Below are 14,639 nucleotides of genomic sequence, written 5' to 3'. Positions count from 1 at the left end.
CTAGAAAGAAGAAAAATAATATCTGCATATAATATATCAAAATTACAGTTTAAATAGCACACCAAGAAAGATTTTAAATCAGACTGAATAACTTTTTACCATAAACTAATCAACTCCACGGACTTCATAACTCACCCACCTAATTTTACTTGCAACGACCGTGCTATCTACTTAAATTACTATATATATATATGTATCCATACATATGTGAATTCCCATTCCTGATACCACAAAAGAAAGCCCCAACTAATGGAACTATTGTTAGCTTTAGTGTCCTCTATCAATGGTGGTGGCGGAATAATGATGCCTGTAATTCTCCTGATACTGTTTTTCTATGCTCTCTTGTGGTTTATATCTCGAAGATTATTATTGAGTTCTGAACATCGGAAGAAACCGCAGCCCCCTGAAGCCAGCGGCGCCTTGCTGGTGATTGGCCATCTTCATCTACTAGGTGGGTCAGAACCTGCACACAAAATCTTAGGGGCTATGGCGGATGCTCATGGACCCATTTTCACGTTGAAATTGGGAGTGCATAAAGCGGTGGTTGTGAGCAGCTGGGAAATAGCGAAAGAGTGCTTGACTACAAATGACAGAATATTTGCATCCCGCCCTAAGCTCACTGCCGCAAAGCTTCTAGGCTACAATAATTCCATGTTTGGGTTCAGCGAATATGGTCCATTCTGGCGCCACATGCGCAAAATAACCATGCTTGGGCTCCTCACGAACAACCACAAGAAGCAGCTCGAACTCATCGTAGAATCGGAGATTCGGAGTTCGATTGGAAAATTATATGATTTATGGGTCAATCACAAAAGTAAGGAAAACGAAATAAGGTTACTAGAACTTCCAATTATCTCCATAATAGTATAATATTGTTTGCTTTGGACATAAACTCTTATGACTTCTTTTTTAACCACCAATTATAGAAATAAGAGCATAGTTAAGTGCAGCCTAATTTCATGCTTCCCGCTTTTCGACATACTTTCATTTTACTATTTTTTTATTTTTTATTGGACAACTGCTTGAGGTGCACAAAGCTAGTTGCAATTTATATACTCATTATCATTCTGTTCTTCTAACTAATGAAAGACTTTGTACTTACTTAACAGAAAGTAAGGGGGAAGCGTTATTACTGGTGGAAATGAAGTCGTGGTTTGAAGACATAACTCTTAACACCATGTTTAGGATGGTGGTTGGAAAGCGATTCTCCACTGATTTGGAAGGCAGTGGAAATCAAGATTACCGAAAGGTGTTCAGGGAATTTGTTAACTTGTTTGGGGATTTTGTTCCATCGGATTCGTTTCCATTTTTGAGTTGTTTTGATTTGGGAGGGTATGAAAAGTCCATGAAGAAAACGGCTAAGGTGCTGGATGAAGTGCTTGATAAATGGATCAAAGAGAAGAAGAATTCAGGTGATCATGAACAGGATTTCATGGACTTTTTGCTTTCCGCTGTTAAAGACGATGAAGAACTTTCCGGCTATGATGGAGACTCGATCGTAAAAGCTAATTGTTTGGTATGTATAATCCAACCGCACAAGCCCTTGGCTATTATTTCTTAACATATCAAACCCTTCAATAGATATATCAATTGGTTAAACCATGTGACCACCAAAATTATCAATTCAAATCCTTCACTCCTATATATATATATATATATATTTCTTTTTATGTATCCATATTTTTTTTAATCAATATTTTGGTGTATCATGGCCTACACCCATTTTTGTTCATCGAAAAATTTTCTTTTTTTTTTTTTCTTTTAAACAAACATATATTTTTTTAAAAATATTTTTCTATGTGATTGAAATGGATGCTCTATATTTTTCTACCTAGTTGTAATTAGAGTCCCTTTTTTCTATTTTATTCTTCTCTTTTTATATGACAACTTGAATATGTAGATTTGAACTGATTTCAGAAGAGCGACGTTTGTGTATCTTATAAAGATTGTGATATTTTTTTATCTTTCTACTATCATCTTTTCAATGTGGTATTTTTAATATGATCCATCAAAATGATGCCTCTTTTTAGATTCAACACTAGTGCAACATATCTAAATTTTGGACTTAATAATCATTTGGGTTTCTTATGGATTGTGATGCCATATTAGATAAAAATGAGATTTTAAAGCTTGTCAAACTTATGTTGATGAGTTATGGTAAATTGATTTATATCAACACTTCCAACACTCACCCTCACTTCTAGACTAGAAAATTTGTAGAAAATCCAATATGTGGATCAATATTAATTAGAGATAAAATTTGTTACATGGGTTTGAATTTTAGATCTTTTATTTTATTACCATGTTAAATCACTTATTGATCCAAAAATTTAAGCTCATGAATCATGGTGAATTTAATTATATTAACATTTTAGCATATGAGATATCCTTGCCTTGAATTAATTAGTGTTATAAGTAGATATGCAACAAACTTAATGAAATTTAGCAAACGGCCATTATATTATTTTATATATATATATAATTTATGAATCAACAACTCTATAAATTGGAACTTATGTAGAGCCTGATATTGGCTGGATCCGACACTACAGCAACAACAATGATATGGGCTCTTTCTTTACTTCTTAATAATGAAGAAACACTGAAGAAGGCCCAACTTGAATTAGAAGAACAAGTTGGGAGACGAAGACAAGTAAAAGTAGCAGATATAAATGATCTAATATATCTTGAAGCCATTGTGAAGGAAACATTACGTTTATATCCTGCAGCACCACTATCGGTCCCTCATGAATCTACAGAAGATTGCAACATTCTCGGCTATTATATCCCTGCAAGGACACGCCTAATAGTAAATCTTCAAAAGCTACAAAGAGACCCATTAGTTTGGGAGGATCCAAATAAATTTCAACCCGAAAGATTTCTAACAGATCAAAAAGACTTGGATGTCAAAGGACAAAATCCCCAATTGATTCCATTTGGAAGTGGTAGAAGGACATGTCCGGGAATATCATTTGCCCTCCAAATTATGCCTCTAGTACTTGCAAATTTTATTCATGGGTTCGAAATTGTAAGGCCATCAAAGGAACTACTCGATATGGAGGAGAGTGTTGGATTGATTAGTGTTAGAAAAGATCCACTTGAAGTTGTTTTAACTCCACGCCTATCAGCACAAGATTATAAATGATTTTGCAATATGGAAGTGAATATTGTTTTTTTCGGTTAGTTCAATATGTAGAATTTGAGAATTCGTTGAACCTCTAATTTATGGGTTGATGGTATATGCCTAAACATGTTTAGCAATGATCAAGTAATAAAATGTTTGAGTGCTTTTTTTTTAAACCTTCTAGAAGTGTCGTGGTCATTATGTTGAGACAATTACAATAGTATACTGAGCTACAATTTTAGTTTAATAATAACATAGTTTTTCTTTTCCTTTTTCATTGTAGCTATTTGCTAAATATACATAATTTAATTAATTAATTAGAAAAAATAAAAAATGAAGGAAAAAGATTAAGCGTCTAAGTATTAAGAACGTTGCGTTATATGTGGAAAAAAATGTTGCATTATAAAAGCAAGCAAGAACATGAAATAATAGTGTTGGAGGTTTGTTAATTGGCTTTATATTTTTTCTACGATACCGGGTGGTTCCTGCAATTGTCTCATATGTAGTCGTAACATCAAGTTCTTACAACAGCATATTTTTCCCATGAAATACTTTCCTAATCTAAAAATATCTGACAGAGTGATGTAGTCTGATATTTTCCTTTATTGCGACAGGACTTATTTTCTCTTATTTGAGAAATATTTCCGTTTCTAGATTCGTCTATAAAAGGAGTTTTTTGGTATGCTTTTCGAATCAATACTCTGGTCAAATTGTTCTACATTGCAGTCTTTCTCATTGCTCACTTTATTCTGTTGTGTAAGATCTTCCTGCATCAATTACAACACTTTGGAGATTATCCTGGCTTAGAGGGGAGCCTAAGGGTAGAAAGGATTCTTAGTCTTAAGGGGAGCCTAAGGCTCAACTTCGGAGAAGGGAGTTCTCTATCTTAGGGGGATCCTATGATTCGTAGTGAAGGGAATTCACTATCTTGAAGGGAAGATATCACCGTGAGAGGAGTCTCATCACTAACAGCAAGCTTAGGGGAGCATAAGTACATTTGAAAGGGTGACAGACCCGAAACTTACGTCGTTAATAAGCTTCAAACTTGATCAAAAGAAAATTTGTATATACCGAACTACTCTTATTACTACTGAAACGTAGCGACGGTGGTAAGTACGAGTCGATACGTAGGGAAGTGCGATTTGTTTCATTAAGTTAATTTCCTAACTAGAGCGATGAATGGGGGGTTTTGGTGTGAAAAAGATAAATACGTGAAATTAAAATAAAAGGGGTAAATGTAATCTAGAATAGGATTCTATCTAATTTCTAAAGCAAGAGAGAGTTTCTTATGCAATTTATTTCATTAGGCATCAATTAATTACACTGAATCTGTCAACCCCTCATTAGCCAAATTAGCCAAATTAGATATTAAACCAAATTAGTCCTAATTTAATTTACAACTCTTCCTTCTTAGCGACATACAAGTTAAAATTGAATTGCATTGCGAAAGAGTTCAAATGTTTATTAAACCAAACATTTTAACTTTTTATGACTTTTTTCGTGTTGACTAATTTTGACCTCCCGATCATGAATCCACATTCATTTTCTCGAAATTCAAATCACATTTGAATATAAGGTCGGTCAAAGTTTGACTTTTCAAAGTCAAAAGTCAACTTTTTGACTTTTTACATCTTTGATCATTTCCATCATTTCTAAGCTTTCGAATATGAACATATTCATATTCTTGATTTTTAAATCACATTTAGATATTAAAGTTGTATCTTTAAACTGAAAAACCCGGCCACTATATCACATATACTTTTCGGTTTCTCTCTCTTCACCTAATTCGAACAATTCGAATCATTCTATCATACTGTTCTAAGTTTATTCCATATGAGCTAGTAGAGGAACCTAATGGACCTATAGATCATGGGTTCCAACGATCCAAGATTAGCTAGCTAAACTCTTTAGACGGAGCTAATCAACATTCGTTAACTAACGGGTCATTCCACTATAGTCTCGTAGTTGCACTCCCCTCAATATAGATATATTTGTGTTCATTTGATATAACCATGATTAGTAAGCTAATCCTTCACAGGTTGTTCGTAATCTCGGCTGGGTCATAAAAACCATTTTAGCCCCAAGACTACATCATGTTCCTAAAGTTCCACTGATCCTCTAATGAACAACTAGTTTAAGGTCCAACCTATAAACCGAATCCCTCTCGGGCCAATGAGAAGGTGGAGCCCCTTATTCAAGACCTGGATTCAGTACAAAAGCGAACAACCTATCTACTATCCTTATAACGGGTAGGAGTGAATTCCGTCTTGGACATTATGTTTTCAACTATCCACCCGATCTTACCCCTGAAATGGGAGGCTTATTGGGCCAGCGATGATGAGCTGCCCTCACCTATGCAGATCTAAAGATAATTCCGAGTGAACAGGATTTCATAGTTAGCTCAGGATTAAGATTAAGTTACCTAGGTCATCAATTAATGAAATAGTCAGTTTAATACATAAAACGGCATTTAGAACATAAAAAGTGACTATTTCATGGTTCAGTCTTATGCAAACTCATTGCATAGGATGCCTCCACTCACATATCTCTATATGAACGATTCAGTATTACATTGTTTGTACTAACTACAAAGTGGGCCGCATCCATAGTGTCCCTAAAATAAAGCGCCCAACCTTATTCATATACTATAGACCATTTTGGCTATATATTTGAACTTGATCCACATTTATGTCACTACATAAAGTTTAAACTACTTAAATAGCCTCAGAACCTTAGTTTATTGGATTCAAAACTACAATTTCAATAACAACTTTATCGAAAAACAAAAAAAAATATGTTTATTAATTTACAAACTACGAGTTTTAGGACATAAAATCCAACAAACTCCCACTTGGACTAAAACTCCTAGTAGAGTATCACAATGTTGAATTTAAGTGAGAAACATATGAGTACAATAAACATATGAATACAATAAACTAGGGCATATACCTAAAAGTTCTCCCACTTATCCTAGTTTACAAACTTCGTAGACCTAGACTCTGTAGGTGACCTTCAAACACTTTAGCCGTGAGGGCCTTTGTAAAAGGATCAGCAATGTTTTGCTCAGAAGATATCTGGGTTACTACAATGTCTCCATGATGTACAATCTCCCGGATCAGATGGTATTTGCGCTCAATATGTTTACCGCGCTTGTGGCTTCTTGGTTCTCTTGAATTTGCAACCACCACTATTATCACAATATAGGGTGATAGGCAAATGCATATTTGGAACGACTTCCAAATCTGTCAAGAATTTCCTCAACCGTACTGCTTCCTTTGCTACTTCACAACCAGCTATGTATTCAGCTTCCATTATAGAGTCTGCAATACAGTTTTGCTTTATACTTCTCCATACTGCTGCTCCTCTGTTAAGAGTGAACACTGATCCAGATGTAGACTTTCTAGCATCTTTATCGGTTTGAAAATCAGAGTCAGTGTATCTAGTAAGGATCAAATCCTTAGTACCATACACGAGCATTTAGTTCCTCGTTCTCCTAAGATACTTGAGGATATTCTTAACGGCAGTCCAATTATCATATCCAGGATTGGACTGATACCTACTGACTATCCCTACTGCATAGCATATGTCAGGTCTAGTACATAACACTGCATACATCAGGCTCCTTATTGCGAAAGCATAGGGAATGCGCCTCATATTCTCAACCTCTTAAGGTGTCTTAGGACATTAATCTTTTGACAAATGATTTCCATATCTGTAAGGTAACAAACCTCTTTTAGAATTCTGCATCTTATACCTAGACAACATTTTGTCTATATAAGTTGCTTGAGACATGGCTAGTGTTCTGTTCTTGCGGTTCCAAATAATCTGAATCCCGAGAACATACTACGCATTTCCTAAATCTTTCATTTGGAACTGCATTGCTAGCAATTTCTTGATGTCAATTAGGTAACCTACTTCATTCCCAATGAGTAGAATATCGTCAACATATAAAACTAAGAACGCTATAGTAGAATTGACGATCTTCTTGTAAACACAAGGCTCGTCAACATTCTATTCAAAGTAATATGATTTGATTGCAGTATCAAATCTTATATTCCAAGATCTAGAATCTTGTTTCAACCCATAAATGGATTTTTGAAGCTTACAAACCTTTTGTTCTTGACCTTGTGCAATAAACCCCTCTGGTTGAGCCATATAGATACTCTCCTCAAGATCGTCGTTTAGAAAGGTTGTCTTGACATCCATCTGCCAAATTTCATAGTCATAAAAGGTGGCAATGGATAAGAGTATTCTAATCGACTTAAGCATGGCAACGAGAGAGACAGTTTCTTCATAGTCCACTCCCTCTCTCTAGGTATAACCCTTTGCCACAAGTGGAGCCTTAAAAGTCTGTACTTTACTGGCTTGGTCTCGTTTTCTCTTGTAGATCCACTTACAACCAATTGGTTGATCTACAAGTTCCCAGACAGAATTGAAGTACATAGACTCCATTTCGAGGTCCATGGCTTTGACCCACTGATCACGATCCACATCTTTCATCGTCTGTTTATAGGTAGATGGATCCTCTATGCCGTCATCAGGTATGACGACTTGTGTTTTTGTTAAACCCAAGTAATGGTCAGGCTGATGAACAACCCTCCCACTACGTCGAGGCATTCTCAACTCTTGAGAAGGATGTGACTGACTAGATGTACTAGTTTTATCTACTACTTTAATAGATGAACTAACTCTATCTGTAGCGTTTTTGGAAATTTCATTCAATACTAGTCTACTGCAAGGTTGATGACTTCTTATGTGGTCTTCCTCTAAGAATGTGTCATTTTTCGATACAAATACCTTATTCTCTTGAGGATCGTAAAATAAACCACCTTTTGTTTCTTTTGGATGACCTACAAATAGGCATAGTTTTGAACGACATTCCAATTTTTTAGGATTTTGCACCAACACGTGTGTCGGGCATCCCCAAATCCTAAAGTGACGTAAACTTCCTTTACTCCCTCTCCATAACTCATAAGGTATTTCTGAAACACTTTTAGAGGGAACGCTATTCAAAATATAGACAGCAGTCTCTAGTGCATGTCCCCAAAAGGAATCAGGTAACTCAGCAAAGCTCGTCATTGAGTGAACCATGTCCAACAAGGTTTTGTTTCTTCTTTCAGATACACCGTTCTGCTGTGGCATATTAGGTGCAGAGAGTTGTGACTTGATTCTGTGTTCTATCATATAGTCCCGGAATCTTAAGTCCATGTACTCCCACCTCGATTTGATCATAGTGTCTTAATTGTTTTACTTAAATGGATCTCAACCTTAGCGTTATATTCTTTGAACTTTTCAAAAGAATCAGACTTGTGATGCATTAGGTAAATATGACCATACCTTGAATAATCATCAATAAAATTGATGAAATATTCATACCCACTTCGAGCTTTGACATTCATCGGTCCACAGAGGTCTGAATGTACGAGCTCTAAGGGTATTATGGCTCTGAGACCTTTTCCAATAAAAGATCTCTTTGTCATTTTTCCCTCAAGACAAGACTTACATGGAGGTAAAGAATTGTCTTCTAACGGATTTAGGTGTCCATTCTTAACCAATCTCTCAATCCTTTGGAGATTTATGTGGCCAAGTCTTAGGTACCATAGATAGGTATTGGAATAAAGTTTTTATCTTTTATTCTGAGTTTCAACTGTTCTAAACATCTCAGTATTTAAGACAAATTTTGCTTTAGTTGGTCTTAACTTATATAAGTTGTTTTCAAGTATAGCATAACAAATTTGAATACCTTTTCTGAAAATGAATGCTTCATTAACTTCAAAAGATATTTTATACATTTGTTCCACAATACAACCGATAGATATTAAATTCCTCTTCATAAGAGGTGCATACAAAACATCTTTAAGTATGATATATCTATCGTTGAAAAACAACTTCAAGTCTCTCACTGCTTCGGCCGAGACAACCTCTTCTGTTCCAACCTTGAGGGTGATCTCGCCTTCTTCAAGCTTTTTCCAGGAACTAGTTTCTTGAAAAGAGAAGCAAATATGATTAGTGGCTCCTAAATCCAATATCCAGGTTGAGGTATCATCCTCCACTAATCATGTCTCAGCAACTAGTAAATCATATTTACCTTATGCTTCTTTCGAGGCAGGGGCCTGAGCTCATTCCTCAGTTAAGACAAATCTCAGGTCATCTATTACTAGTGTTGAATTCAGATTTGTTTTCCATGTTGAGTAATTATTGCCGTTTAGTTTCTCGAAAGCTAAGAGTTGATCTAAAGAGCTAGTCATGCTGAAAAGAAAAACATATCCTTTTTAGTAAAAACATTAATCTTTTAAATCCAATCAAGTTTAGCAAAAAAACTAATAATGTACCCTTCATTATTATATTTTGCAACGATATTTCAATGGTTTAGAATAACCTTCACCAAGGGGTGATCGACTATTCCTCCGTTGAACCAAGACTATCTTGACTAGATACTATCACCAGAATAACTTTTATTCCTATAGTAACTCAGTTATCGCTATTTTGGTCAAGAATTTACTAACATTTAGTAATTCTTGTAAGTGTGACCCTCCATTTTCAGACCTCCAAGATCGGAATCATTATGCTTTCGAAGTTGGAAAGACAATGATGAAAACGGACCTGAGAGACCCTATCAATTTCTAGAGTTCACGGTGTTCCGAATCCTATAATACAGCCCTCCGATTGGTAAGGTCGCTCCAGGGCAGACATGCAGGCGCATTATAGGAATCTCACCGTGCGACCTAATAGAAGAGACCGTAGGATGTGTTGACACACTTCCTTCTCCCACTTACTATGAACAACTTCCCCTATTCACATTGGTATTCACTCATGCAAACACTCTCCGAATGGAGTCCACTCCCAGGGCGGCCCAAAGCCAAGCATGAATCTCATGGTGTGAACTCTTTGGGATGCTAGAGCTAAAAGTACATTACTTCTCTCCAACTGAAGTGTTCTAAACAGTTAGGGTATAAAATACTTAGCGATACATTTCGGCTAACTAAATATATCTTAAGTCTAGGTGATTCATCCGAGTATAACTTTTATACTGGATTTTTAACCTACGATGTCTAGGTGATAAACAAATTTTATTACCTCACACCACTCACGCATGCTCATAAAACCGGTTTAACCTAACTCAGACGACAGCTCGATCTCCAGGTAGTAGGTGTTCCATGAACCGTCAACTTAAAAACCTTCAACCTTAGTCATTTTATCTGACTTTTTGCCAAGATTTTGTCGAGTGAGTTTTCTTGTAACTTCAACTTTACAAGATATCGACCTATTTTCTATGAAAATTGGGATTGCTTGATAGTTAACCCTAAATGAGCATGCATCTTATCTTTGCTATAGATTTTAGAAGTCTATGTTATTTTATAACAATTATAACCCTAGAACATTCATCTATAACATGCTTCCTTCGATCAAACATGCTTTAATATAACACTTATATTAAAACTAAGCATGCATAATATATATTTTATAACACTTATAAGATATAAAAAATGCATGTCACATGCTTTTCCTATGATGGGGTTTTAAAACTATATGGCATACTATATGCACATATAATCAAACAACATTATACATCACATGCATAATAGGTAAACAACAATAAAGTGGACCGATTTTGGCATTAAAAACAAACAAATAACTAATTTATTACAAAATTCAGAAACCAGCTTCCTGGAATCGGCTTCAAACACTTTGTACCATCTTGAACCGGCCAAAAAACTCTCGAACCGGCCCAAAAACTCCAAAAAGCTAGTTGAACCAGACAAACCGGCTCAACCAGGTTAAACGGACCGGTCCATATCGCCTGGACCGACTAGTTAACGGCCGCTGGCACAGTCAACGGAGGCACCGGCGGATCGGGTCGTGGAGAAGGAGGAAGGCGCGCGGGCGGTGGATCGGATCGGGGCGGGGCAGGCAGCAAAGCCAGGCGCGCGTGCGAGGCAGCTTTGAGCGAAGAACCGATTCGGGTCGTAGGAACGGGCTGAAAACTTGGAATCAAGAAATTACAGCCTAATTTCAACTCTATTGACTCCAACAAATTTACAGACCCTTTTTCACACATTAATACTCATAAACAACTGAGCAATTACAAACTTCCACAAGAAATTTAAAGAAAAAACAATGCCAAAATCATAATAAACCCACTTTAGTCCACATTTCATTCAACACTTGAATAGAAAGGAAAAAAACACCCACCAAAAGCAATTGAGCGTAATTCTAGCATGCTCTGATACCACATGATGGAACTCGAGACATATGCAGCGAAATTAGGATCTAATTACACTCTAATAGCTTTTAATTAAAAGGAAATTATGCATGCAATTGAAGGAAAAATAGTAATTAAAAAAGGGATGACATACAACTTTTGTAGCTCTCGAACAACGCTTTTCCTCATTGAATCTCGACCCGAACTCTTCCAGACCACCACTAGAGTTGACCTACTATCCTCTGGACTCAGAACAGAGTTGTGGGACCCGATGGATGAAGAAAACCGAGAGAGAGAAAAGATATGCAAAAAAGGAATGAATTTGGGTTTTGGTTTGGGTTTTCTTTTTGAACTTCACACGAAGTAAAGAGGTTTTTTCCAGCCCAAATTAAAAAAAAAATTGGCAAATTATCAAAAATATTTAATTTAAAATCAAAAGCCCATTTTATAGAAAAAACCATGCAATAATTGCATGAACCAAATCCATAAAAACCCAACACCTATATCCACTATCTTAGTGGGCTTAATGTCTCCACTATAAGCCAACACCTAAGCCACTATTTTATTAGTGGAATTATCCAACAAAAGTTTGGATTTTCCCACTAACTTTAGTCAAAGGGCAAAATAGTCATTTGGTCAAAGTCAAACTTTGACCAAAAAGTTAATTTTTTGACTTTTTATGATTTTTTTCGTGTTGACTAATTTTGACCTCCCGAGCATGAATTCACATTCATTTTCTCGAAATTCAAATCACATTTGAATATAAGGTCAGTCAAAGTTTGACTTTTCAAAGTCAAAAGTCAACTCTTTGACTTTTTACATCTTTGATCATTTCCATCATTTTTGAGCTTTTGAATATGAACGTATTCATATTCTTGATATTTAAATCACATTTAAATATTAAAGTTGTATCTCTAAACTGAAAAACCCGACCACTATATCACATATATTTGTCAGTTTCTCTCTCTTCACCAAATTCGAACAATTCGAATCATTCTATCATACTGTTCTAAGTTTATTCCATATGAGCTAGTAGAGGAACCTAATGGACCTATAGATCATGGGTTCCAACGATCCAAGATTAGCTAGCTAAACTCTTTAGACGGAGCTAATCAACATTCGTTAACTAACGGGTCATTCCACTATAGTCTCGTAGTTGCACTCCCCTCAATATAGATATATTTGTGTTCATTTGATATAACCATGATTAGTAAGCTAATCCTTCACAGGTTGTTCGTAATCTCGGCTGGGTCATAAAAACCATTTTAGCCCCAAGACTACATCATGTTCCTAAAGTTCCACTGATCCTCTAATGAACAACTAGTTTAAGGTCCAACCTATAAACCGAATCCCTCTCGGGCCAATGAGAAGGTGGGGCCCCTTATTCAAGACCTGGATTCAGTACAAAAGCGAACAACCTATCTACTATCCTTATAACGGGTAGGAGTGAATTCCGTCTTGGACATTATGTTTTCAACTATCCACCCGATCTTACCCCTGAAATAGGAGGCTTATTGGGCTAGCAATGATGAGCTACCCTCACCTATGCAGATCTAAGGATAATTCCGAGTGAACGGGAGTTCATAGTTAGCTCAGGATTAAGATTAAGTTACTTAGGTCATCAATTAACGAAATAGTTAGTTTAATACATAAAACGACATTTATAACATAAAAAGTGACTATTTCATGAATCAGTCTTATGCAAACTCATTGCATAGGATGCCCCCACTCACATATCTCTATATGAACGATTCTGGATCACATCGTTTATACTAACTACAAAGTGGGTCGCATCCATAGTGTCCCCAAAATAAGGCGCCCAACCTTATTCATATACTATAGACCATTCTGGCTATATATTTAAACTTGATCGACATTTATGTCACTACATAAAGTTCAAACTACATTAAATAGCCTTAGGACATTAGTTTATTGGATTCAAGATTATAATTTCAATAACTTTATTGAAAAACAAAACAAAATATGTTTATTTATTTACAAACTACGAGTTTTAGGACATAAAATTCAACAAAAGCCAGAGTCACAATAGTTTAAAAAAGAAGATGAAGCTTTGCTAGGGAATTTGCATGCCCTAAATGCCATATTTAATGGTGTGGAACATAATATACTCAGACTTATCAACACGTGTGTTTCTGCCAAAGAGGCATGGACATCTTGTCCGTTGCTCATGAGGGAACCTGAAAAGTTAAGATGTCAAGACTGCAGTTGTTGACATCAAAATTTGTGAACCTAAGAATGCATGATTATTAGTAGGTTGTTGATTTTAATGTCATACTTTTGGATATTGCTAATGAATCTTTTGCTTTTATAGAGAAAAAACTAAGAAGAAAGACTTGTCCGAAAAGTTCTTAGGTCTCTACTTAAGAGATTTTATATGAAAGTTACTGCTACCGAGGAAGTTGAAGACATAACCAAGTTTAGAGACGATGAATTGTTTAGTTCCTTGCTTACTTTTGAGATGTCTCCAGATAGGAAGATCGATAAGAAAAATAAGGGCATCGCTCTTGAATCCTTTGTTAAGGAAGAGCATGTTGATCATGATAGAGAGGCAGAAGATTCTCTTACTGAATCTATATCGATACTTTAAAAATAGTTTAATTGTGTTCTCAAACGATTTGACAAGAAGTTTGCATATAATACCTACAAGTCTTGTGGTTCTTCCCCCTCCAATCAGATCAAATATCATAATAGCAAGAAGGAAGTTGAAAACTCTGGTCTAGTTGCGTCTTAAAAGCATATTAATGGCTACGATCACATTCAGGTTGAATGCCCTAATTTCCCCAAGAAACAAAGTAAAGGATATGTCCTAACTCTTTCTGATACTAAAACAGAAGTTAGTAGTGTCTCTGAGGAAGATGTTAAAGTTCTTGTTAGTAACATTTCTTCAGACACCTCATCCTGCAAGGTCTTTGAATTTGACGTTCATACAGAAAAGTCCTATGATGCTACAAGCTCAAAAGCATCAGATCCTTCGTATCATGCTCTATTTCTTAAAAGGAAAGAAAATCAGAACGTCCTTGATATACAAAATGAACGAATTGAGACTCTGATTGTTGACAATCATAGGCTAATGTCCACTATTGCAGCATTGAAGCAAGAACTCTTACAAGTTAAATCTGAAAAAGAAACTATGAGCAAAAATGTGAGAATGTTGAATACTGGTATTGGGACTCTTGAGAAAATCCTAACAAGAGTTAAGACAACAAATGATAACTCTTGACTCAGTTTTTCAGCAGGCAGTAGCCAACCTAGTAGATAGTCTAAAGGGAAACAAAAGATTGAGTTTGTTAG

At 35.8% G+C, this 14,639-nt stretch overlaps 1 protein-coding gene across 1 annotated transcript; it reads left to right on the top strand.

Moving 5' to 3' along the window:
• The first annotated feature begins 204 nt into the window (after window positions 1-204).
• On the top strand, window positions 205-3,300 carry LOC120089998 (cytochrome P450 CYP82D47-like). The gene is made up of 3 exons (XM_039047460.2): window positions 205-814; window positions 1,110-1,516; window positions 2,522-3,300. Exons 1-3 carry the CDS (start codon window positions 250-252, stop codon window positions 3,143-3,145), a joined length of 1,596 nt encoding a protein of 531 aa, XP_038903388.1. The 5' UTR covers window positions 205-249; the 3' UTR covers window positions 3,146-3,300.
• Window positions 3,301-14,639: the final 11,339 nt, after the last annotated feature.

The sequence above is a fragment of the Benincasa hispida genome, chromosome 9 (assembly GCF_027475165.1).
Source record: "Benincasa hispida cultivar pf3 chromosome 9, pf3_genome.v1.1, whole genome shotgun sequence".
NCBI lineage: Eukaryota > Viridiplantae > Streptophyta > Magnoliopsida > Cucurbitales > Cucurbitaceae > Benincasa > Benincasa hispida.
This window is presented reverse-complemented; position numbering and strand designations above follow the sequence as displayed.

Bases quoted from the DNA above. Each gene is read 5' to 3' on its own strand.
- LOC120089998 (XM_039047460.2), top strand. From the start codon at position 250: ATGGAACTATTGTTAGCTTTAGTGTCCTCTATCAATGGTGGTGGCGGA. The intron at 815-1,109 runs GTAAGGAAAACG...CTTACTTAACAG, and splicing joins TTTATGGGTCAATCACAAAA to AAAGTAAGGGGGAAGCGTTA. The intron at 1,517-2,521 runs GTATGTATAATC...GAACTTATGTAG, and splicing joins TCGTAAAAGCTAATTGTTTG to AGCCTGATATTGGCTGGATC.